Source organism: Oryctolagus cuniculus, chromosome 6 (genome assembly GCF_051225735.1).
Source record: "Oryctolagus cuniculus isolate XC-2025 breed Fujian yellow rabbit chromosome 6, ASM5122573v1, whole genome shotgun sequence".
NCBI classification, from domain to species: domain Eukaryota; kingdom Metazoa; phylum Chordata; class Mammalia; order Lagomorpha; family Leporidae; genus Oryctolagus; species Oryctolagus cuniculus.
This window is the reverse complement of record NC_142872.1, coordinates 159,458,149-159,482,234: the sequence shown is the minus strand read 5'-3', so window position 1 is coordinate 159,482,234 and position 24,086 is coordinate 159,458,149. Positions and strand designations below refer to the sequence as shown.

Sequence of the window (24,086 nt, the reverse complement as noted above, 5' to 3'; positions counted from 1 at the left end):
GCACGGCTACAAAGTGGAGCAGCTGTGCCACGTGGGGCTACTTTCTTGGGGGCGTGACCCTCTCCCATGTAATCCGCTAGGACATAGTGGTACAGTCGTCTAACAAGGCCTCTTGGGCCAGCGCCGTGGCTCAATAGGCTAATCCTCCGCCTAGCGGCGCCAGCACACTGGGTTCCAGTCCTGGTCGGGGCTCCGGATTCTGTCCCGGTTGCCCCTCTTCCAGGCCAGCTCTCTGCTGTGGCCCGGGAAGGCAGTGGAGGATGGCCCAAGTGCTTGGGCCCTGCACCCCATGGGAGACCAGGAGAAGCACCTGGCTCCTGCCTTTGGATCAGCGTGGTGCGCTGGCTGCAGCGCGCTGGCCGCGGCGGCCATTGGAGGGTGAACCAACGGCAAAGGAAGACCTTTCTCTCTGTCTCTCTCTCTCACTGTCCACTCTGCCTGTCAAAAAAACAAAACACAAAAAAACAAAAACAAAACAAGGCCTCTTAGCCTTTCCAAAGTGTCTTCCCAGTCGTCACATTATCTGATCCCAGCCAGAAACAACACTTTTGTAAATCAATCAACTAACTCTTCATCGACTGACTACTAGGTAACTCAGCAAGGCAGGTGCTGCAGTCAGCTGGAAGCAAAACGCCACGGAGCCTACCCACAGCAAGCCTACCCACAGCAAGCTTCCAGCGGAACCGAGAGGCCAGCAGCCCCGAGATGCAGTTCGGCCCAGCAGTCAGCAGGGTGACCCAGCAGGCTGTTTCAGACCGGAAGTCGGACCTGCAGGTGTCTGAGAGACAGGACAGCTGCAGATTCTACCCTGCCCCCCACACAAGCATTCTAAGAGGCCTGGAGTACCAGAAACAGCAAAGCCCAAGGGGTAGGGTGGGGTGAGCTGGGGTGGCTTCCTGGCTGGCCAAAGGCTCATAGCTTCTCTGGCATCCAAATGCCACCCAAGGAGGCAAGAGGTCTCAGGGTAGGTCCGGAACCAAAACTGCTCTCTCAGCCTCCTGCAGGGCAGGAAGTGCTGTCAAGGTTGGGGTCGGGGTCGCCCCTCCCCCCCAGTGCAGCTTGGCCAGGATCCGCAGCAGCTTGCAGGTCCCTGTGCTTGTTGGTCTTTTATTGCTTTGTGGGGGCTTTTAGCCCTCGCCCCGCCCCCAGTGTGGCTTTGGCCCAGCAGCTGATTTTCTCACTCCTCCCCTTCCCCCATCCCCACACACTTTTAACCTGGCTCTCTCCCACCTCTCTCCTCTCTGAACACCTCACTTCTTGTCCCCCAAGTCTTCCCCATTCTGTAGGTTGGGCCATCTGCAGACCCAGCACAGTTCTAAGGGTTGCACATGTACAAACCACTTCCTCACCACAACTGCCTACCCAGACACACAAGGTTCCCTCACACAGAAGGGAGGCCCAGGAAGCGGCCGAGTGGACTGGAACCAAGCAGGCGAGGCCGGCCCACGCAGCCCTGGATGGCTGGCCGCTGGCCGCTGGCCGTCTCTGCAGGAGCAAGGGGGCCACAGCAGGAACTGACTCCCGGGCCAAGCTGCGCCTCTTGGCTCTCAACTCGCCACGGCAAAGTGGCAGAACACGCAGTCCCCGCCGTAAAACCACATTTTCAAAAAACGCTTCTTAAGTCTGGCGTTGGGCTCTGGGCCTCGGAGCTCTGCGATTCGGCGAGAGAAGGGCCCGCCGCCCCCGCTCGCAACGCGAACCGGATCCCCAAGCCCCAGCCTCAGGCCTGGCTTCCCACTGCGGACTCGTCGCCGGGCTCCGGAGCGCGCCGCAGCCCCGGCATCCGGGCGGGCCGAGCCGCCGTGCCCCGCACACCAGCCCCCCAGCCCCGCCGCGGCCTCCCATTTCCCCGCCCTGAAGCCCACCTCGAGTCCCGGGACAGTCGGCGGCTCCGCCGGGTCGCCGGCTTGAGGACCGGCCCCTTCTCGCCTCCGTGCCCCCAGACTCACGTCTTCCCCGTGCGCGCCCGTCGCCTCGTACCCCGAGCTGACCCCACGCGCCCCCGGGCCATCTTCCCCGGCCCCGCTCGCGGGCGCCGGCCCTCGCGCAGCTGTCCCCGCAGGGCCCCTCTCGGGGCGGCGACCGGGTCCCCGCCTCGCCACCGCCGTCTCCCCAGCCCGGCCTCTGCCAGACACGCCGTGGTCCACGTGGCTCGGCCGAGCCGTCCTCGGCTCGCAGGAAGCCCCGCGCCGGGGGGAAAGCCGAGCAGAGGCCGGGAGGGCGGGGGCGCGGGGCGGAGGCGGGGAGGGCGGGGGCGCGGGGCGGAGGCGGGGAGGGCCGCGCGCCGCGGAGGCGGCGGCCGGGCTGGTGCACCCGGGCTGCCAGCCCGGCCGGCCGGGGGAGGCGGCCCCTCGCCGATCGCCCCGCCTCCCACTCCCGTTACACTTGGGGGAAGGTGTTCCCGAGACCGCTCCACCCTCTCCCCGCCTCCCCGCTCCAGCCTCGGCCGGCGGAGCCCACTATGCCAGACAGTTTCGACACTTTGCAAAGACAAAGAGACCTGGAGCAGCGGCAGCCGCCGGAGAGGGAGCAGCGGGAGGCGATGTGAGCCGAGGAGGGGGCGCGGGTTCGGGACGCCACGCCCCTGGCACTCTCCTCGGACCCCAGCACGCCCCAGCCGAGAAAACTCCAGCGGGTCTGCAGCCGCGGTGAGTGTGCGCGCGGGGCCGAACCGCCTCGGGGCGCGCGGGGTCTGCGTCCGCCCGACTTGGGGCTCGCGCGGTTCGGTGTGTGTTGTCCCAGTGGAGGTGCCCTGGGGACGGAGGGGTCAGGAGAGGGCTGGGTGGGTGTGACAGGGGACGTGTCACCTAGGGAGACCCCTGCCTAGCCGGGGCGACCGCCAGGATCTGTAGGCGAGGAGGGTCTGGAAGGAGGCTCAGGACAGGGGTCTTAAGCCGTCACCGGAGGAACGCGCAAGGGTGGGGAGCCGGTGCCCGGGGCGGCCCCAGTGACACTGCAGCGGGCACCCGGCCGAGATCTCCCCGACCCGGGCCGCCCTGTAGGAGGAGACCACAGGGGGCGGCGGGGCTCAGGCACTCTGGAACGGAGCCGGGGTCGCGCTGGCCGGGACACTTCGTGGCGCGCCGGAGGCCGCTGGCGATCAGGACCGCGGTCCGGACCGAATCCCCCAGTCCGCTGCGAGCAGGCGCAGACCCGGGAGGCAGCAGGCCCCGGGGACGCCTCCAGCCCGCGCCGCTCCGGATCTGGGGAGAAGTTGGCGCCGGGACCCGGCAGCTGCCGGCGGCGTGGCGGGCCGCGGGGGATTCGGGTGGCGGCGTTGGCGGCTACGCGAAACTCCGAGTCCGGCCAACGCCGTTAGGCGCCGCAGCTGCCGAGGCATAATCGGACAAAAGTTAGCAACTTGTCCGCGCCTCCTGCGTGTGCGACCTCCCGGGGCCGGGGCAGGGGCTGCCTTTTCCAGGAGCGCAAGGCGGGCGCAGAGCGGCTACAGCGGGGCGCGGCGCCCCAGAGTGGGCACAGCTAGTTCGGAACCGGGACAGTGGCGCAACTTTCGGCTCCTCCTTTCTCCACCCGTGAGTGTTTGAGCGTGACCTTGCGGGAGGAAGCGCGGCCGAACTTGAGATGGAGGTTGAGGCTGCGCCCCAGCTTGGCATCATCAGCCGGAGCGCGCCTTCGCCCTGCCTGGCGGCGGGGGCCCCGGAAGGGAAGGGTGTCCGGGTCATCCAGGCCCGGCTCGTCCGGGGCCCTGAGCGGGGTCTTTCCACGCGCGGTGCTTCGGTGTGCGCTCCCCAGGCGGACTAGTGCGCGCCCAGAAGCGCGCGCGTGGCTGGGGGCTGGGCCGGCCACTGCGTCTCGCGGGCCCGGCGCGTCCCGCAGAGGGAGGCAGCCGTGACCCTGAGGACAGTGACAAACAGTCGCCGGGGCCTCCGCCTCTCTCGGGTTCGCCTCCGGCGGGTCCCGCGGCCCGGGCGCCCGGTGCTGAGAAGGCTCCCCGGGGACACAGCGATCGCCCACCCCAGCTCTGCGGCTGAGTGCGCGCGCGTGCTGGGGCCGGGACGCCGCCTTGTGCCCTTTCGCTTCCTGCGTTCCCTTGCTCGGCGTCTGGAGTTCCCTAAGCACCTACTATGTGCCGCGCCGGGCGCAGCTCCCGGGCCTGTTACTGGAAGCGGCGGGCGGAGCCCTTGGTTTTTTTTTTTTTTACCGGTGAGCATCTCAGGTTCGAGAAGTCAAGGTGCACTGCCCCCTGCCGGCTGTCGTGGACGGTGCCGCTCCGCCCCGCGGTGGGCTTGGGGCGCCCGAGGCTGCGCGCCTGCGGTGCTAAGAGTGCTCCTGACGCGCCCCTGCCTGTCCCAAACCTCAAAGCTCGGGCCATTTTCTCATATCTCCTGGGTGGCTGTAATGACCATGCCTTGGCCCCTGCCTCTGTCCAGGGCGGGCTGATAAGTGGGCGCCCCTCCGTCCTCTGCCTCTTGTCCACCTGGAGCAGGAGACCCAGCCTGTGAGACTCACTCTCCTTCCGCTGGCTTCGTTACCATCCGTCCCCAACATCTGTTCTGCAGAGCCGATGCCATGTATGTGTTTGAAGGCCTAGGGCTCCACAACGCTCATGGAAAAGCGCAATGAAAATATAATGTGAATTTTTCATGGAAATTATGTATTGAGAAGGAAAGAGCGTGCTTATCCACTGGTTCTTGCCCCAAATGCCCCCAAAGGCCAGAACCTGGCCAGGCTGAAGCTAGGAGCCGGGAACAGGTACAGGTCTCCCATGTGGGTGGCAGGGACCCAAGTACTTGAGCCACCTGCTACCTCCTGGAGTCCACCTTATCAGGAAGCTAGGAGAAGGAGCTGAGCCCATGCTTGAACCTGGGCATTCCCAGCAGGCACCTTAACTGGCTGAATGCCTGTCCCTCCATGAACTTTTAAAGCCCCTTGCTTTCATGGCTATATACATGTGAGTGCCTGGACTCAAAGTCCAGGCAAAAGAGCTCCATCGTGTTTTTTTTTTTTTTTTTTTTTCTGAATACACAGATGAAATACTGAATGGCAGATGCCTTTTCCCTGCCTGTCCCAAGTCCCGGAGGCCCTGACACTGGCTGTTCGGATGGCACTGTCCAGGCAGGGCCAGGCCCTCGGCTGAGCAGGCCACAGCACCCAGCCACCTGAGCCCTGGGGTGACAGAGAAAAACAGGAAGTGTTGCTGTCACCGCGGGTGGAGGGCTTCCTTGCAGCTGGGCAGTGGCAGGCGGAAGCTGACTTCTGCCGTTGTAGACCAGGCCGTGTCCCACGTGCACGCTCAGTCTGCCTGCTTCCTTGGGCTGAAGCCCTGGCACCTCCCAGAACTGGCTGTCGCTGGGCCCCCCGGTGTGGGGCATTGGATCCATCTGTGGGTCTACAAGGGAGGGGTCCTTCTGGATCCTGGGTCTCCATGGGACTCCCTGCCAGGTAGGTCTCTGTCTCCCCTACTAAGCAGCGCCCAACCTCCCACACCACTAGGGAGAGGGAGACCAGCGGTCTGCTGCCCCCGGGAAGGAACCTCTCCGATATATGACTATCTGGGCCGTTGACCTCGGCTTGAGTCAGTTCCTGTGTAGGCTGCTGACTTAAAGGACTGCTAGTTAGATCAAGCTTTGCCCTATGGAATCTAACCTTCACCTTCACCCCAAGCTGCTTTGCAGAAAACAATCAAGAAAGATACAAATAAAAGGCATCGTCCATCTTGTTCTTGCAATGCCTTCCAATGAGTGCTATATGCACCTGAGCACACACAGCCCAGGCCCACGGCGGAGCTGGCCTGCTCGCAAGGCGCTGCAGGATAAGGCTGTTTCGCGCAGCTTTGTTCAGCTCTGTCTCCCTCTTAGAGACCGGAGGCTCTGGGGGCTCTCCCTGGCTCTGAATTTTGTGACAGGAGAGCCCAGACCTACCTGGGCCCTGCTTTGCACCCAAATATTCCTGAGCTCTGGGTCTCAGTTTCTTTGACTGCACACTAAGAGGCCCCGGAGTTGTGCCAACTTGGACTTTGGGGCCGAGAAAGTCTCGCTTGGTGAAGGCAGCCCCTGCCTCATCCATTTTGCACAGAGTCAGCCTCTGCCTCCAGGGGTGTCACCGCCCCACACGGGGAGGCAGGTGGCCCACCACCCTGGGCCCAGGACCCATGGGGCCTTCCCCAGCACAGTCACCAACCAAGTCCTTTGTCCAGCAGTTCTCTTGCCGTGACATTTTGAAAGGTGGCCTAGAAGTTTTAGGGTCTGTGGTCTGACACCTACTCCAGGGACTCCCAGATGGTGTGGGAGGGGACAGGAGGCCTGGCCTGTGTCCCTGTGTGTGTGTCTAGGAGCTGAGCAAGACCTTAGAAATCTTTCTGCCCACTCCTTCCCTTTCATGTAACAACACGAGGCCCACAAGGGAAGTCCCTAGGACTGCTGGTGACAACCCCAGTCTTATAAACCACAAACAGGTTAACCCTTTGTGCCCCCTTTTCCAAACCCACGATTGTCTATACGGTCAAGTTTCTGTTTCCTTATTGGAAATCCACATATCCTCGGCAAGTAGGGTTTTGTTTATTTGGTTTTTCTGATGGCAGTGGTTGGATTGCTCTGGTTTGGGTTGAATCAATATTTATGGGGCACTTATTCCACGCCAGGCGCCATGCAAGGCGACACAGAGACAGGACATGCGGTCCCTGCCCCCATGCCTTCCCAGGGGTTACCGTGTTCTGTTTGACATGGGAGGGGCATGGGGACATAGAGTTGGGCTGCGTGTGCTTTGTGCTGGGAGAGGAGCCAGGCAAGAGCAAGCTCCCCTCTGCCTTGACTGGGAGAAGATGCACAGAACGGGTACCAAAGAGTCTTGTGCCCTGAGTGTGCGAGAGAAACAAAGTAAAAGAGAGTAACAGGTTGGCCCAAGCCTGCTCATTGTTCCTGAGAGTTTTAGGAGTCCCAGGCTCCAGTGGCCATTTCCGGTCAGTTTTCTTGATCTCTACTTTGGACGGGTGGGGTTGATCCTTGCTGCCCAGCCAGCATGCGAGTCCCTGGGCTGTGAGCTTCCAGGGATCGAGGGCCCCAGAATGGTTGCACCTGAAGCAGGGTGGCTGCCTGGTGTTTGCCTAACAGAAGAAACCCCTCCACTTTACGCTGAGCGCGTGACTGGGAACTTTGTCTCCCATGGTAGCCGCTGAGTTGGGTGGGTGGGGTCAAATCACCCAGGCTTTCGGGAAGAGCGACTACAGGGTGGCCGTGTGACGTGAGGCCAACTCTCACCCTCGCAGGTCAGGTATGAGGTGGACACCCCTGGGATGCAGGGCCCCGGGAGGTGTTAAGGTGGGCGTACTGGGCACATGGATGTCTCAGAGCCCAGCTGGGCCAAATCTGTAGGAGATGGTGATCTTGACACCAGAACAGAGCATATGCAACACAGAAACAGAGACTGACGGTGGAAAATTCTGGAAAGGTCATGGAAACCCACTGGAACTAGAAGGAAGCGGTCTGTTTGAATCTGAAAGGGTTTGTTAATGACGCGCGCACACACACACACACACACACACACATCAAGAAGCAAGGCATTGCTCATTCCTCGGGTTGCATAAAATTTTTATAGTTTCTTTTGCCCCAGGCAGGACACAGAGACAATTAATTAGCTGGGACCATGACCCCGAGAGTAGCCCAGAGTGTGTTACCAGGAGCAGGGATACCTGGCAGCGAGGGCAGGTGGCTGGCTGGGCCACCTCGATGGAGCCGCCCTGTGTGGCCCGGCTGGGTTAGGACTCAGGTTCAGGTTCAGGGTACCTGGAGCGGCCTCCGTCCGTCTGTTTCCATCTCAGCAGCTGGAGCCAGATGTTTCCCAGAGTCAAGGGAGCAACTGCCAGGCAAACCACCTAGCCGGGGACTCAGCGCTCCTGGGTCCTGGCCCTGACCCCTCTGCTCCAGCACGGGGCCTGGCGTGCATCCCTTACCCTCGCTGACCTTGGGTTTCTGCAGCTGGGAGGTGGCAGCGGCAGTTCGCATGCCGCCTGCACTGCAGGCGAGCGGGGAGGTGCCCACAGGGAGGCACCGCGGGGGCTTCATGGGGAATCCATTCAGCAGCATCCGCTTCATCACGTGTTCGCTGTGTGCCCAGCGGTGTCAGGCAGGCTAACCCTCCTCTCCTTCCGGGAGAGTTGGATTCCTACAGGATGTCTTCCCAGAGCTGGGCCAGCCTTCGGGGAAGTAGACAAGGGATGCTGCTGTACCCGAGCCAGGAACCAGACCAGAGAAGAAGAAAAGGGAGGGCTGGGCCAGGGGAACCAGTGGAGCATCACAGTGGGACCTGAGCCCGGCCCCTGGAAGGGGAGGAGCCAGGGGCTCAACCCCGCCTCCTTGCCCTAGTCCTGCCTGCCCTCCACAATCCAGAGCATCCAGGGGCTGCACCCAGTCTGTGGTCAGAGGCAGGGAGCTCTGTGATGGAGCTCCCCAAGGACAGGGCAGGGTCAGCCCCGGAGGGTGACTGAAGAGATCACCTGCCATTTCTTTTGATCCTGCAACAGCCAGGGTGGGGGCAGTTAGTCCTAAGATTCCAGGTGACAGGTGAGAAGCCCCAGGGACCTAGAGGGAACTCCCTGGCCCACGGCTCGCAGCTGGTGGAGCCCAAGTTTTAACCCAGTGTGTTTTCCTGGCTCTAAGGAAGATAGATGCATGCAATGGGAGACACTGCCAGACCGTCCCTCGTGTTGCTATCAAGTAGCATCTTCGAGACAGACTGGTGTAAGTAGGAAGGTTTGCCTGGATTTCAGCCCAGGCTGATCCCCCAGGGATTGCCTGTGCCTCAGTTTCCCCTTGGCCGTGAGAATGTACTGGATACAGTGAATGTATCCAGTACAGTGTGTTCCTTAAGGGAAGATTTTAGAATCTGGCACATACAAATCGTGCAGCCAATGTTAGTTTCTATCACTGAGAAGGTCGCGATCCAGACTCCAGACAGTGTGGTGTAGGGGGTGTTGGTGCGTGTGCCTTGATGGCCCTCTGTTCTGTTCAGTATTCGGATGAGATGGTGTGAATACTCAGGCACTAAGACGTCCTTCCTTCTCACTAGTCTTGGCATGTTTGGACACCTCTCTCTCTCTCTCTGTGTGTGTGTGTGTGTGTGTGTGTGTGTGTGTGTAAATGAGCATTTCAGAAAATTTGTGAAAAGTGGAATTTGAAAAAATTTTGAAAGCTGTGCCTACAACAAAGAGTCTTTGAAAAGTTCATGGAAAATGTGTGTGATGAAAATACTATGTGTGGATTTCAGGATTTCTGTGTCCCACAATAAACTTATCTTTTGATTTTATTTTTCACAGTTTTTGAACTACCTTAGCGTATATGTGTGTGCATGTATGTATGTATAGTTTAATCATCTGTCTATTTGAGAGACAGAAGGAGGCAGACAGACAGACAGAGAAAGCTGTCCCCTGCTGGTTCACTCCACAAATGTCCACAACTCTGGAGTTGGGCCAGGGTGAAGCCAGGAGCCTGGAACTCAGTCGAGGTCGCCTGTGTTGGTGACAGGACCCAGCTACTTGAGTTATCACCTGCTACCTCCCAGGGTGCACTTCAGCGGGAAATGAGAACTCCAAGTGGAGTCAGGATCCAGACCCAGGCACTCCAATCTGAACCAAACACCTGCCTCCCCCCCTCACCCTTATAATTTTTATTTCCTCTAAAACACATAAACATTATCTAACCAGGCATGAATCGGAAGCCCTTAAGAGAATATGAAATGTGAGTTAGCGATCACAGTAATTCAGAAGAGTTGAAAAAAAAGAACTTTCAGAATTAAAGAGGGAGTTGCAGACGACTTGGAAAGTCGCCATTCAGAGGTGCAAAGAAAGCTCTTTCTCTACATTTCAGCAAATGCATTAAGAAAAGTTCAAACCCCACTCGATAGCATTGTAATAGGTTTTGCTGCTTAAAAACAACAACAAAAATCCATTTGGAGCCGCAGTGGACGGAGAGACTGTAGTGGCCACAAGTTCCCTTCATGCATATTTACTTAGCAGATGGCTCTTGAGCAAAACCCAACCAAAGCAGATGCGGCTCCAGCTCCTTCCCTGGGAGGACGGACCGCCTCGAGACGATGCCACGAGAAAGATGAAAAGCCATCTAATTGAGCATTTACCTTCTCAGAAATAAAAGCCCTCATGGAAAGGAAAGAGAGCGAGAGAGAGAAGGAACCTCTTTGCCTTGGCTCCTCGGAAGGCCAGACTGGAGCCCAGGATACTTCTTCTGGGTTTGTTCAGCCCCGGAGCAAAGGGCTCCGCTCATTCTCCCTGGCTGTACTGCACCACGGTCCCCGCGCTGGGAGCAGGATTTCAGTGGTGCAGAGCTGAGATGTCTTCCACCGCCGCTGGCATCGACATCAGGGGCTCAGCTCCTGTGTGTGTGAGGATGGGGTGAAGGGCTCACCATCTCACAGACGGGGGTGCAGGTGACGGACAGGTCACAGGGCCCCATGGTGCATCAGAAGCTCACCCCTGCAAGACCCCCCTGAGGGGTGCCGAGCAAGAGCAGAGAGAGCAGCCAGGTGACCGGCTGAGCACGGGGGAAGGCCACCTGCTGGCCACTACCCCTGACAGAGCCACCTTGCTCCATCCCAGCCCCCAGCACCTCCCTGTCTCCACCTCCATCCACCTGCGGGAGCCTGAGGACGATGGCCAAAAGTGAATAAACAATAAACTGAAGTCTCAATATCCTAATTAGGGGCGGGTGCTGTGGTGTAGCGGGTAAAACTGCTGCCTTCAGTGCCAGCATTCCATTTGGGCGCCAGTTCGGGTCCCGGCTGCTCCACTTCCAATCCAGCTCTCTGCTGTGGCCTGGGAAACCAGAAGATGATCCAAATGCTAGAGCCCCTGCACTCACGTGGGAGACTCAGAAGAAGCTCCTGGCTCCTGGCTTCCTATCAGTGCTGCTCCAACCATTGCAGCCAACTGGGAAGTGAACCACCAGATTCTCTCTCTCTCTCTCTCTCTCTCTCTCTCTCTCTCTCTGTCTAACTCTGACTTTCAACCACATAAATAAATAAATCTTTAAAAAATAAAAACAAAAACAAAAACAAAACACACCCTAATTAGATGCTAGAATCAACTTGTGGCATTATCACCATAACATGGCGAGCAGAACAGAGCAGCGCCCACGGGCTCCACGTGTGCGGGCCGGGTGACGTTCTGCCAGGTGAACCGGAACCAGCCTCAGATTTGGCTGAGGTTCCACTCAGCGTCAGGAAGGCAGACACCCCCCCACCAACCATCGCACGGGGCAGGGGGCCCTTGGGGGAGGGTTTGGAGGGTGAGACGCAGGGGCGCGTCACAGTGGAGCCTCCAGAAAGCAGGTGGAGGAGGAGAAAGGACTCACGCAGAGACATGGACTTTTGCGTGTGTTGTGATGCAGCTTTGTTAATGGGCAGGCCAATCCCTTTGGTCCATGGCAGGGAGTCCGCTGGGGGGTGAGGTCCCAGTGGAGGGGCAGAGACCTGGGCAGGCTTTGTGCGGGGAGGAGGATGCGGAGGAAGACCTGCTGGGCACAAGGAGCCACAGGTACACTGCGGGCAGCGAGCAGGGCTTCGCTCTGGCCCAGCCTCAACTCAGTCACCCAAGAAGTAGTTGCAGTCAGCAGACTTTCCAGAAGACTAGGAGCCTAGGAGAGGGGCTGTTGGGGTCCCTGGCTTCCCAGGGTGCCCCCCGTGCCTCCTCCTGGGCCAGGCTAGGTCGCTGCTCACCCCCCTTTGTCACTAGGTCCCTGCCCCCACCCCGTCTCTGCAAAGACTCTGTCTCTCTTGTTTTCCTAATCTCACTTTGCAGTGTGGAAACAGAGCCTCAGGGAGGCCAACTGTCAGGCAGCTGGGAAGTGGCAGGACCGGCATTCCTGCGTCCGGAGCCCAGGATCTCAGGTGCCATGCAGGACCAGCCCAAACCTCTCCAACAGCGCCGCCCTGGAGGGGACAGGCGGCTTCAGGGTGCAGCAGGTGGAGCGGAACACCTGCTGCCCAGAACGCCATGACTTGTGTTCCAGCACATGCACCTGGCTTTCGGGGACTCCTTTTTGAAAGGAAGTCTCTTGCCATAGAAGGGGCCTCCACGTCTGCTTCTCTCGGGCTGCCCATGGGTTTGTTTAACTTGCGACCATCAGGCTCGATTGTGAGATGTCCACCTGGATGGTCGTGTGGCTCATGGCCACCGGCATCCTTGGCCTGGGTAGCATCGATCGAGAGCCCCACAGTGCCACTGAGGACCTGCCAGGCGGAGCTTGCTGTCATCACCCCGCCTCCTGCCCAGGGGCTTCTCGGGAGCCACCAGCCCCAAAGAGTCCACCTTGCTGTGGCCACACTGGCAAGGTCCCTGGCGGTGACCTCGTCGCAAAGGAGAGAGAGGTTTGTTGTTCTTGTTTCTGCAAAACACTGTTAATCCTACCACCTGGTGGAGAGTCTGATGCATAAACCTGTTGCTGGGGAAACGTGGCTGCAGATGGAGGCGGAGCGTCTGGTTGGGGGTGTGGCTGCGTGTGCTTCAAGTGGAATCTTAAAAAGAGAGATTACAAAGAAGCAGGGAGATTAGGCAGACTGGAGGGTTTTCGGCCCCCACAGGATCTGCCAGTGGGAACCCGGGCTCTTGTACCAGTGGAAGGATCACCTGTGTGATCGGCCGCTGCTCTGTGCACCCCTGCCTGTGCCTGGGGAACTGTGAGCCCAGCAGGTGTGACCCAGGAGGTACAGGATCGCACACATGGAACGGAGAGCCCACATGCCACGTGGCCGCACATGGCAGGAAGAGGCCCTGGCGTGGGCGCGGCCTCCAATGGCGGTGCCCTCTGTGTGCGGGGAACCAGCCCGGGACGGAGTGCAGGAGCTTGCCTCTCTTCTCCAAGATCCCCGGTGTCGTGCTCCCTGAATGTCACTTGGGGTGAAGTGGGGGTATGGACAGCCGGTTGCGTGGTGACGAATGACGAAGGCCACATGTCTAGGTGGCAAGAAGCAGAGAACACCTCCTGAGACCTTAGGGTGGCCCAGAGGCTGTGCAGTGCCCGCATTCAACCTCTCCCTGCTCTTAGGGCTCAGTTAGTCACCTACTGCGGCACTCACTGACTCATTGATTCGCTCCCTAAAAGTCCAGGCTCTGTTGGACGTTGAGTCGCTTAATCTCTCTGCAGCTTCCTGTGTACCAGATGGATAATAACAATTCATGTCTCCCAGGAGGTACACCCAGCGCTGTAAGGGTTAATACTGGGACAATGTCTGGAACGGTGATTGCTAACTACATGTGACGCAGTACACCTCCTGCACACCGTCATCAATTCTTTTTTTTTTTTTTTAAGATTTGTGTTATGTATTTGAAAGACAGAGTTACAGAGAGAGGGAGAGACAGAGAGAGAGGTAGGTCTTCCATCCACTGGTTCACTCCCCAGATGGCCGCCAATGGCCGGAGCTGCGCTGATCCAAAGCCAGGAGCCAGGAGCTTCTTCCGGGTCTCCCATGTGGGTGCAGGGGCCCAAGGACTTGGACCATCTTGTACTGCTTTCTGTGGCCACAGCAGAGAGCTGGATCAGAAGAGAAGCAGCCGGGACTAGAACCGCTACCCATATGGGATGCCGGCGCTTCAGGCCAGGGTGTTAACCCACTGTGCCACAGCACCAGCCCCTGTCATCAGTTCTGATGGAAACTCTCTGTCTGTCCTCCCCTGAGCAGAGTTTTCTTCCCTGAGACACCACATACTGGACTTCTGGATAGTTCTGTGGGTTAGAAAACTCTTCATCACACAGCTCTTCCAAGCAGAGAGGGCTTCCTGGAAGAGGCGGTAGGGTGGGGCTGTCTCTCAGAGCCATCTACATGTGGTCACGAGACATCAGAGGCAGGGGAGAGACATCTGAGATCTTGGACACAGGACGGTCACTTACTATACAGTCAAGGCGTGACAGGTGCGTCCCTCAACCTGTTGATGGTGCTGGCATTGCACGTGTAGGGCCCGCATCCTGTCTTGATCTTGGCCAGCCTGGGATGCCCTGCAGCCCGCGAGAGCAGGCAGGGTGAGCAGCCCTAACCTCAGGTGCCAGGTCTCTGAGAGAGAAGTTCAAAATGGACAAATGGACAAATGGACTCAAAAGGCAAGTTGAAAAGATAAATTTAAAAATTAAATAAAAAATTATAAAGTTGATTTTGGTACAAAAACTGTGAAGTCCATGCCTAGATTTTTCATAATATGCATTTCCATGAATGTTTTGAAGGTCCCTCCTATGTATGGATCTTAACATTTTTCTTTTGCACCAAAATCAACTTAGCTTTTAGTTCCATGTCATGCGGACTTGCTGGAGCCGCCTTGTGCTAGGACCAAGCGCTGGCCGCCAGATGATCCCACCAGGTTTGCACCGCAGTCCGCCCCCCAGTCCTGTTAGACCACTCTCTGGGCCCGGCCCCGCTGCTTTGGTGCCTTGTTTCTACCCTTTTCCTTCCTGCCTTTCCACCCAGGACGTACTAGGCACTGGACATTCTGAACTCTTGTCACTCTTGTCCGAGGTCATTATTGTTGTCAGGGTTTGGACAGTTAAGGGCATGGGGGCTCACAGATTCAGCCATTGGCGTGGGCTGGGCTGGGGGCTGGTATGCACCCCCCCTCCTCCAAATCCACGCGTGTTCCCCAGAAGCACTTGGGCAGGAAGAGGCTCAGGACCCGCCCCTCTGGCCTCCCTCCTACCGGTTTTCTCCTTGTTCCTAGGAATCAGATAAGAGCCCAGAGAACAAAGTCCCACTGCCCTGAATGGAATTTCAAAGGGCTATAAATAGGACACTTAGTGGTGGCACTCAGGTCACAACTGCCAGGGACAGCCTTTGATGATGTCAGCCCCGTTCTCTGGCCCAAGGTTTCCATGGTCAACAGCAGTGTGCCTGCCTCCTCCTCGCCCTCACCCTCCTCCCCGCCTTTCCTCTTGTCTGTCTCGTTGCATTCTGGGGAGCACTCATGCACCTGTGCCTCCTTAATCCTGCTGAGGTTGCAAACAGCACATGGCCAGTCCCGATTTCACAGTCCCTTCCGCAGCAGAGATGGGACCATCACTCTGGGCAGACAGTGCAGGGTGGCCCAGCCCGCCAGCTTCTCACTGCTCTGCAGGCAAATTCAGCTGACCATCGGGAAGGTTGGGGACACAGCCTGTGCAGGAGGCCGTAGCTAGGGGGAGAGGGCGGGCTGTGAGTGGGCTTGGGGTATGCAGCCCATGTCCCAGCCCGACCTCCTTCTGTGTGCTCTGGGACAGGGACCCCCACATTTCTGGGGGGCAGTTGAGCTGAATAAAGCAGGTGGATCTGGGGAAGCCCCAGTAAGGAGAAGGTCTCTGGAGGTAGCAGTGAGAGTGAACAGAGACTCCCTCAGCCCCCAGGATGCTTCGAGAAAACCAGTGTGGCCCAGGCTCACGACAGGGAGGAGGGCTAGGGTGGCTTGTCCCATCCAGAGACACAGGGGGGCGTCCCTGTGAGCCTGGTCTGCAGGATCTGCTCCACCGTGGGAAGAGGCGGCCGCTTTCTCTCACTGCGGTCTGAGAACGAGATCATAGCAGAGAATCGGGACTGGGATGTTCCTGGCCACACTGCTGAGAGCCCCGAGGGGCCACGGGTGGCTCCAGCAAGCACAGCCACAGGGCTGTGCCCCCCGGAGCTCTGCTGTGGTTCCCACCGCAGATGCGTGGGTTTGAGATGGGGGACGATGAGCTCTTAAGGCCTCCACTAGGTTGCAGGGAGTGAAGAGAAAGGTGAATCGCAAAGCTAGGCTCCTCTCTGGGAAAAGCCCAGTAGTTCCCGGGCCCGGGGTGGCCTGCATCCTTTGCAGGCAGTGTGGACAGCATGTGCAAAGTGCCTTCTGCTCTGGTGTCTTTTCCCCAGGCTCCCGGTCAGCACTTGGAAGGCAGTGGTACCCACTGAAGTTTCCCAGGTGGGACCCAGACTGGAGGAAGAGGTGGAGATAGAGTGGGAACAGGTGTCCAAGGTCGCAGGGCAGCCAGGGCCATCCTTGGTCACATCCACCCTCAACCTTCAGCGCCTCTACCTGCTTCCACCTCCACCCCTCTTGGTCTAGTGCAGAGGCCTGGGACCGTCGTGGATGAGGGAGGAGGGACGGACAGAGCGCAGCCCCAACACCAGCCTGCAGTGCCAGTACAGCTCATGTTACACACTGCAGGGGTGGGCAATGGCGGGAGGCACTTGAGAGCAGGTACACGGGTGGGCGGGCATGTGTGCAGGTTCGGCTGCTTCCCCTCGGGGTGGTGGTCCTCGTGACATAAATGAAGAATCTGAAAAATGGGTCTGTAATTCGACTCAGTTCTGGGAAGGTGCCTGGCGCCTTGTCGGAGCACCGCAAAGGGCGGTGCTGTGCCTTGTAGGTGGAGGCCGTCCACCTGCTGTGAGGTCCCTGGTGCGACCTCAAGTGAGGGTGTCCCGAAAAGGCATGGGAGGGGCCTGGAAAAGGAGCAAAGCCCGACGCCTCCCATGCTCCCTGCCCTGGCGTCTCTTGCTCCTGGCCTGTCTCCCAGCATGCTCACCAGGTCCTTTGTGACCCTCACCGTGAGACCCTCACCATTTCCCCTTGGAAGGTCAAGTCCCACCCATGTTGCCAGCCTTGTCTTAGGAAGCGCCTATGTGCATGGTCAGGTTCATTCTCACAACCCACGGGGGCAGGGACATCTGCCACTTGGATCATCAGATCGGTGGCTGGGGTGCAAGTGATTAGAACGTTTGCCCACAGCCCACAGTCAAGGTCACAGCCATTCGCAGAAGCTGAGGCTTACAGAGGTCCAAGGACTGGGGTTGGGTCGTTCAGATGCTGGGGCCGCGGTTCTGCTCTGGTGTGGTACTTCCCGGCCATGCTGGCTGTGTTCACAGCCCCTGTGGCACTGAGCTGACCCATTGTGCAGGGTGGGGGTCACCTACTGGGAGACATGGGGGATTGGGCAAGGCGTGAGTCACTGTCTCTGCATCTGAACTTGGGCTGCACCTCCACTGTAAGCTTCTGAGCAGAAATGCTGGGATGTCAGGTTTAGATAGCCCTGGCTTTGACCCTCCCCTCAGCCGATTTCTAGCCACGTGGCCTCTGACCAATTATGGCCCCTTCTAGAGCCTGAGTTTGCACATCTGTGAAATGGGGTAAGATGCCCAAGCTCAGAGGACTGCTAGGAAGGTGGCATGCAGGCCTGCACTTGGCCTGTCCACACGGGCGTGGCTTCCTCTCTGGACTCAACCCACGGGCCCTCCAAGTACCACCACTCCTGAGGAAGTCTGGGCGGAGCAGCTCCCCTCAGCAGTCAGCCTTGTAAGCAGTGGGCTAAGCGGCCGCCTGCACCGCCCGCTGCTCCACTTCCGATCCAGCTCCCTGCTAATGCGCCTGGGAAAGCAGCAGAGGATGGGCCCCTGCCACCCACATGGGACACCAGGATGGAGCTGCTGGCTCCTGGCCCCCTGGGGAGTGAATGATGGAAAATTCTCTCTCTCTCTCTCTCTGTAACCCTGCCTTTCAAATAAATCTTTTAAAAGAAAAAAGATGAAAGAAATGTACTGCATCATGAGAAATCCAACGTGTGGCACCCATTGCAGAGAAGGAGGTTGGAGAACCGCTTGCCCCTCTCTCTCTCTCTCTCTCTCTCTCTCTCTCACACACACACACACACACACACACACACGCTTCCTGCCTGAAGTTGTGTCCACTTTCACTTTCAGACCCCAGCCTGGCCTCCGCAGTCCCTGGGCCTCCGGGAGGGAGGGAAGGAAGAAGGGAGCATCCCCCAGTAGGGCCACACATGAACACTCAGCCTCCTTCCCTTCCCCTCAACCCCTCCAACATTGGCCCTGTCCTCCCTGGCTCCCCCATCCAGAATTGCTGCCCCTAATTCCCGCTCACACACAGAGCCTGAGCTGCAGCCCTGCTCCGGTCACTCCACGCACTTTTCTAGGTTCTCTCTCCAGCCCTCCCTCAGCTCTGTCTCTGCCCTTGCACCTGCTCTTACTGCTGGGTCAGCTGCTCTTTTGCAAGCTGATCTGGCCATCTCAGCCTGGATCTCATTTTCCGTGAGCGTCATGTTCTGGATGGAACTTCAGTGTAAGAAACCTCCCACTGTAACCTTGCGATCAGCCACTGCGCACACTGAGGCACGGCTCCTCGCCCTGCGAGCCTGCTCCCTGCACACACAGACAGACACACACACACAGCCACAGCGGGCATCGGGGTCTGTTCCAAGGCCCCCAGGGGGTGCTGGAAGCTCAGCGCAGTACTGCCCCCTCTCTCATACATAGCTACCTGTCATAAAGCTTGATTGATAAATCACACCCAGGGGACTAACACCTCCAGCTGCTAATAAAGCAGACCAATCATTAACAGCAGACTGCAACAAAATGGTTTTTTTTTAAAGGTGTGGATTGTTTATTTCTAGAATTTTCCATCGAATATGGCGGGCCACCATTGGCCGTGAGTAACCACAGAGGAGGCGGAATTGCAGTGTACAGGGCGGGGTTTAGCAAGGCACTCGTAAACTGTTACAAACATCGGCTGCTCTCACGGCTCCGGTGTTGCTCTGTTAGTGTCCAGGAGATTCCTGGTTGTTTTCCATTCACTTGTTTTTCAGCTCAACCCTGCAAAAAGAGTCGAAGCTGGCAACAGTTTCCATCTCACCGATGAGTAAACCAAGACTCACAGGAAGGCCGTCTGGGAAATCCTGGACTTGACTGGAGCCGGGTCTCCTGGGAGCACACCTAGAAGCAGGCACAGGGTTTGCAACATGACGTGCCCACAGGCCTGTCGTCTCCGCACGAGGCGCCAGGCCTCAGCCGGAGCTGGTGCTAACAATTATTCAGATGCGCATTTTTCCACTTGGAGGGAAGGTGGTGATTTATTAAGCACGCTGGCCCTGCTCCTCCAGGGATGATGTCAGGTTTATCTCCCTGCCCTGCCCCGCAAAGAAACAAAATTGGGGAACAAAAGTCTCTTGGGAGATTTATTGTGTTGTAGTGAGAGGCAGAAAGGAATGTCGGATAGTGAGCAGTGGCTGCACTAATCGGGGGGAAGCAGGAAAGATTTATGGAACCAGAGCCGGAGAAATAACATATAACATAACCGTGATTTGTTGGGTTGGAATTTGCTCCAGTTAGGGCTGGCAGATATTTCTCGTGCCTCTGAAGTCTCTTGGTTTCAGCCCCGCAGTTCCCTGCTGAGGTCCTCCTGGCTGCCAGGTGAGTGAATGGAAACGAAGGAGCCGATCGGCTTGGTTAGGACGAGAGGAAGTCAGCTCGGCCGGGGGCAGAGCACAGGCCCCCTGCCCACAGCCCACTATGCCGCTGTCCGGCCGGGGGACAGAGCGGCCACCTCTCTGGGCTGTGCCTTCCTTGTTTGTGACTGTGGAGAGTCACCTGAGGTCTCCAGGGCCGCCTGGAAAATGGGGACCACACAGAGGTGTGTCTGTCCGGCATTTGAAGCAACCCAGGAGGGGCTGAAGACAGAGGGTGCAGGCAGAGGCGTGGCCGCCGTGGGGCTCGGCTGAGCTGGTAGCTGGGGCGTGGCCTTTCCAAATTCGCTTTCAGGGGCCGATGAGGTGGAAGCAGCTAACGACCTGTCCCCAGGACCAGCACAGGAAAGCCAGTGTTGGAACAGCTGAGAGGTCGGGACTGCTGACGGTCAGCCGTTCTTGGGGTACACACCTGGGGGTTAAAAGGCCCCCTGGCTGCAAGATTGCCAGTTGAGATTTAGAGTCCGCTGCAATGGATGGTTTATCTTATAAAAAGCCAATTCAACACGTGGGAGTGTTCTCCCGCAGTGATGATGCGACTTGGATGCTTGCACCTTTCTCATATTAGAGTGCCTGGGTTCCAGTCCTGGCTGGCGTCCAGTTCCAGCTTCCTGCTGATGTGAGCCCTGGGAGGCAGCTAACGGTGGCTCAAGATGCCAGCTAGGGAGGCAGAGACCTGAGACTCAGGGCTTCGTGTCCGGTTTAATCCACACATTCGCCCCTTGAGTCTTTTGGCATGAGACGGCCCCTGTCCCTACACGGGCATGCATACAAGTGTGCGTCACATTTGCTGTTGTGCCATTAGTGGAAGCAAGTGGCATGGTCACCTTCAGCTCCAGAGAGGGGGAGCAAAGACTCTGCCTGCGTCCGTCAGCTCTTCATTATTGAATCCAAAACATCCGAGAGACGAGAGACGCTCCTTAGGAGGGGACAGAGTTGGCGGTTCCCGGTCCGCGGTCAGGCAGCGACAGAGGGTGGAACGCAGGGAAGCTCACGTGGCAAGTGAGGGAGCCGGAGAGGAGCTGAGCTGAACTTGGCTGAAACACCCCATCCTCTTGCGGGAATTACCTGAAGACCTCTCACTGGGCCACCTCCCAGACACCGTAATTAAACTCATCCTCTCCACACCTCAATTCATTAACCACTACCATCAGACTCTGGGGACCAGGTCTCCAATACCGGAGTCTTTGGAGAACCGCGGAACTGTAGCTCCGCCCCCAGGCACAGAGCGGCGGGCACACAGGTGGCCTGAGCAGGCAGGAGCTGCTTCCATCACGGTCATGCTGAGGACTCTGCAGCCAGACGCAGTGGCCGCGTGCTCTGTTGTGAGCTGTTCCTTGCCACTGGCTGCCTTTGTCATCCTGGGCTGTTGGCTCATCTAAGCGCTCAGCTGCCCGTCCGTCCCACGGGAGTAACAAGGTGACAGCCTCTGATGTTGTAAGAGGATCTCGGGAGAAATTGCTCTTTGCTGTATGAAGGTCTCAGCAGATTTCAGTGTTACAAGGAGGGGCTCCACGGGGCAGGACTGAGCTGCGTGTCCCAGGATGTCCCTGCGGAGACACTGAGAGGCCCAGATCACAGATGAGGGCACAGGAGGTGCACACCGTGGTGCAGGGGAAGCTGGTGAGGGGACCCTGCCCAAAGGCAGGAGGCAACACAGGAGAAATCCGGTTGCTTCCACTCTGATTCCTACTGTGGACGGAGTCTGCTGGTTCAATCCCCAAATGGCCGTAATGGCTGAAATTGAGCCAATCCGAAGCCAGGAGCCAGGAGCTTTTTCCAAGTCTCCCACGTGGGTGCAGGGGCCCAAGGACGTGGGCCATCTTCTACTATTTTCCCAGGCCATAGCAGAGAGCTGGATTGGAAGATGAGCAGCTGGGACTAGAATCGGCACCCATATGGGATGCCAGCAATGCAGGCGGAGGATTAACCTACTGCCCCACGAAGCCAGCCCCCACTGCCAGGCTGATTTATCATGGTCCCCATCTTGCACTTGCACTTCGCATCTTCCTGGCTTGCTCTGTATTCTCCTTGGAGATGCTTCCTCAGGTCTTTCATATCCCCCCTCCCACCCCTACCACAGCCTCTCACTCATCCTGGCTCAAGGGGCCCCTAAAAATATCATCTCTCTCCAGCCGCCCTTTCCAGACCCACCCCAGCCCACCCCGCTTCCTTCACGTCCTTGTGTTGTCGTGTTGCCAGAAAGATCCGTGCACCTGTTTGCTTCACTGGGCTCCTTGAGAGCAGGGGTGAGGAGGTGCTCACCTGTCTGCCACTGCTCTGTGCAGGGGCCGCAAAGGGGATCACTGGGAAAATACACTCCCGTGCAAGGATGTGGGGTGAGCGAGTGCATTTCCGCGGTTGCGAGTCAGCTTCAAAAGGCAGCAGATGGAGTCAATGTCAAAGCCGACTTAAGCCTTTCTTCTCTTTTCTTTCAGCGGGTCCCATTTGCGGATAGACCTCCCTGAGCTGCAGACTTCAGGGCTCTCATGAGCCAGTGCTGTGAGCTTCGGGGCCGGGATGTTTCTCTTCATGGACCAGATGTAGGCAGGTGCTCAGCCTTCCACGGTGAGTGACGAGCTAACCTCTCCATCCCAGGGGAGGAGGCGGCGGCGTTGGCCTTCGGGGTTTCTCTGTGGGTGACACGGCAGGAGCTGGAGGGTGATTCCCTGTTGCTCCATCTTTGTGACAAGTGCTACTCTCTGCAAGGAGATCACAGGCTCCCTCCAAGGTCAACTGCAACCCTGTTAGAGGACCAAGCAGTGTCTCTGGTTTCAAGGGAGAGCTTTCTGGCCTCTTGCGAGAGTGGGTGAGAAAAATCCTTGATGGGGCATAACCTTGCCTGACAAGTGCCTACCCTCCCAAAGGAGGCTGGGGTGACCATCTGGGGGCGCTCCAGAGCAGTGTCAGCAGGCATGGCCCATGGGACGAGGCTGGCCAGGCCAGCAGTGGAGCCCCGCCAGGCTGTGCAGAGCAGAAGGGACGCCCATCACCCCACAGTCGAGAGAGATGGTCCTTGTTTGCCGTTGGGGCCCGGGGCTCTTTGGTGTGTAGAGAAAGCTCACCTGTGCAGCCGCAACAGCTGAGCTGAGTTGGGATGGCGGAGGGTCCTAGGCTGCCCGGCAGATCCTGAACAGGAAGTGCGAGCCCAGCCCTGGCCCAGCGTTGAGCTGTCCACGCAGAACCATGCATGTGGCCGCTTTAAATGTCAACTCGTTAAAATGGAATGAAACAAAACATTCAATCCTTGGTCACACGTACTCCTTCGAAGAGCTCAGTAGTCACTTGGGGTAGTGGTCACCAGAGGACAGAGGACAGGGAGGACAAAGCAGATTGAGAACTTTTCTGTTTGCCTTGAGTAGGGGGACCACTGGGGGTGTGTCACTCCGCCCTGCTGGCCTCTAACCCAGCGGGGGCGTAATCGCAATCATCAGGCAAGAAGGTGGGAGCTTGTTGTGAGTGAGCACGTGTGCACATGGCTGTGGCCTGTACAGTCAGTGTGAGTGGGGCTGTCTATCTGTTCATCCGTCCATCCGTGCATCCACCCATCCATGTCTATTTAAGAGTGGAGATACTTTTCAAATGTTGAGGAACCCACCTCTGGCTGTGATGTGCATGGCTCCATGCACAAACTAAGCCACACGGACCTTGGGACTTCTAGGTTTTTTAGAAACATTGATTTTATTTCTTTGAAATGCAGAGAGAGAGAGAGAGAGAGAGAGAGAGAGAGAGAGAGATCTTCCATCCCTGGTTCACTCCCCAAATGGGTACAATGGCAGGAGCTGGGTCAGGCTGAAGCAGGAGCCCAGAAGTCCTTCTGCGTATCTCAAGTGGATGCCAGGGGTGCAAGGCCTTGGGCCATTCTCTGCGGCTTTCACAGGTGCATAGCGGGGAGCTGGATCTGAAGTGCAGCACCAGGGCTTGAGCTGTGCTCTGATGTGGGATGTTGGCATTGCGGGTGGAGGTTTAACCGGCTGTACCACAACGCCAGACCCTGGGAGTTCCTAGGTTTGTATCTACAGAGAGGCACAGCTACAGATGTGCACTTGAACCCCTCTGCAGTCACAGGCAGGTGAGACACGGTGGGAGACCTCCTGCAAGGGGAGGAAGCAATGGCCACAGTGCTCCCATGGGGTGACCACATGGCCAAGAGCTAGCAGCAGGTGCTGTTTCTGGTGCCCTTGTTTCTCTTGTCATCCGTTGGCTTTCTCGGTGAGAAAGGACGTCCCCTCCTCTTCCCTTCCTTTGTTCCTTCCCTCCTTGGCCTAGGTCAGTGTGGCCACGTGGATGCTAATTGTATTTAGCAGGTTTCAGTTCTTTATTCTCACTCATTGTTTTGATGTTCAGGTTGCTGCAGGTGGGCCTGGTTCCTCTGACTTTTTAACATCGCGTTCTTGTACTGGGGGCTGTTTCTCCCTTGTTGGCACAGCCATCCCAGCTCCATCTCGCACCTTTCCTGCCCCGGCTGTGGCAACCACGTTTTGTCAAGGAGGCTCGGTTCGTTTCCACGGGGCATGATGTGTAGGCACCAACATCCGGTCCCTCGGCGTATTCATTGGTTCTGGGGGAGCGTCACTTCTGGGCCCTTCAAAGCTGGCAAGTGTGTGTGTGTGTGCATACACTCACATGTATGCTCTTGTACATACATACAGCCCATGTTTGTGTGTGTCCATATGTGCAGCCATGTAGACTTGTGACATCATAGGTCATTGCCACCCCAGCCTATCTCGATCCTCCCCTGGGTCCACGTCAGCCTTGATGCCAGACCCCATCCTCAGCCTCAACACCACCCCTGGCCACCACTTTAATTCGACTGTGGCTCAGGCCTGCCTCATCCAGACCTGCCTCCTGGCTGTCACTGATGATGGCCCC

The 24,086-nt window shown here is 58.0% G+C and overlaps 1 protein-coding gene across 4 annotated transcripts in view; it reads left to right on the top strand.

The window, feature by feature from the left end:
- The first annotated feature begins 1,191 nt into the window (after positions 1-1,191).
- Positions 1,192-24,086, top strand: part of ST3GAL1 (ST3 beta-galactoside alpha-2,3-sialyltransferase 1) — a 76,075-nt gene continuing 53,180 nt past the window's right edge. The window contains exons 1-2 of one of the 4 annotated variants that reach the window (XR_016235987.1): positions 1,194-2,648; positions 21,653-21,782. Coding sequence is in view for 1 of the 4 variants with exons in the window: in XM_089335722.1 (XP_089191848.1) it covers positions 1,329-2,648 (1,320 nt within the window). In the remaining 3 variants the exon portion in view is untranslated. Of the gene's footprint in view, positions 2,649-21,652; positions 21,783-24,086 lie in introns of all 4 variants that reach the window. The other 3 variants (XM_002710551.6, XM_089335722.1, XM_051844060.3) reach the window with 3 other exon arrangements.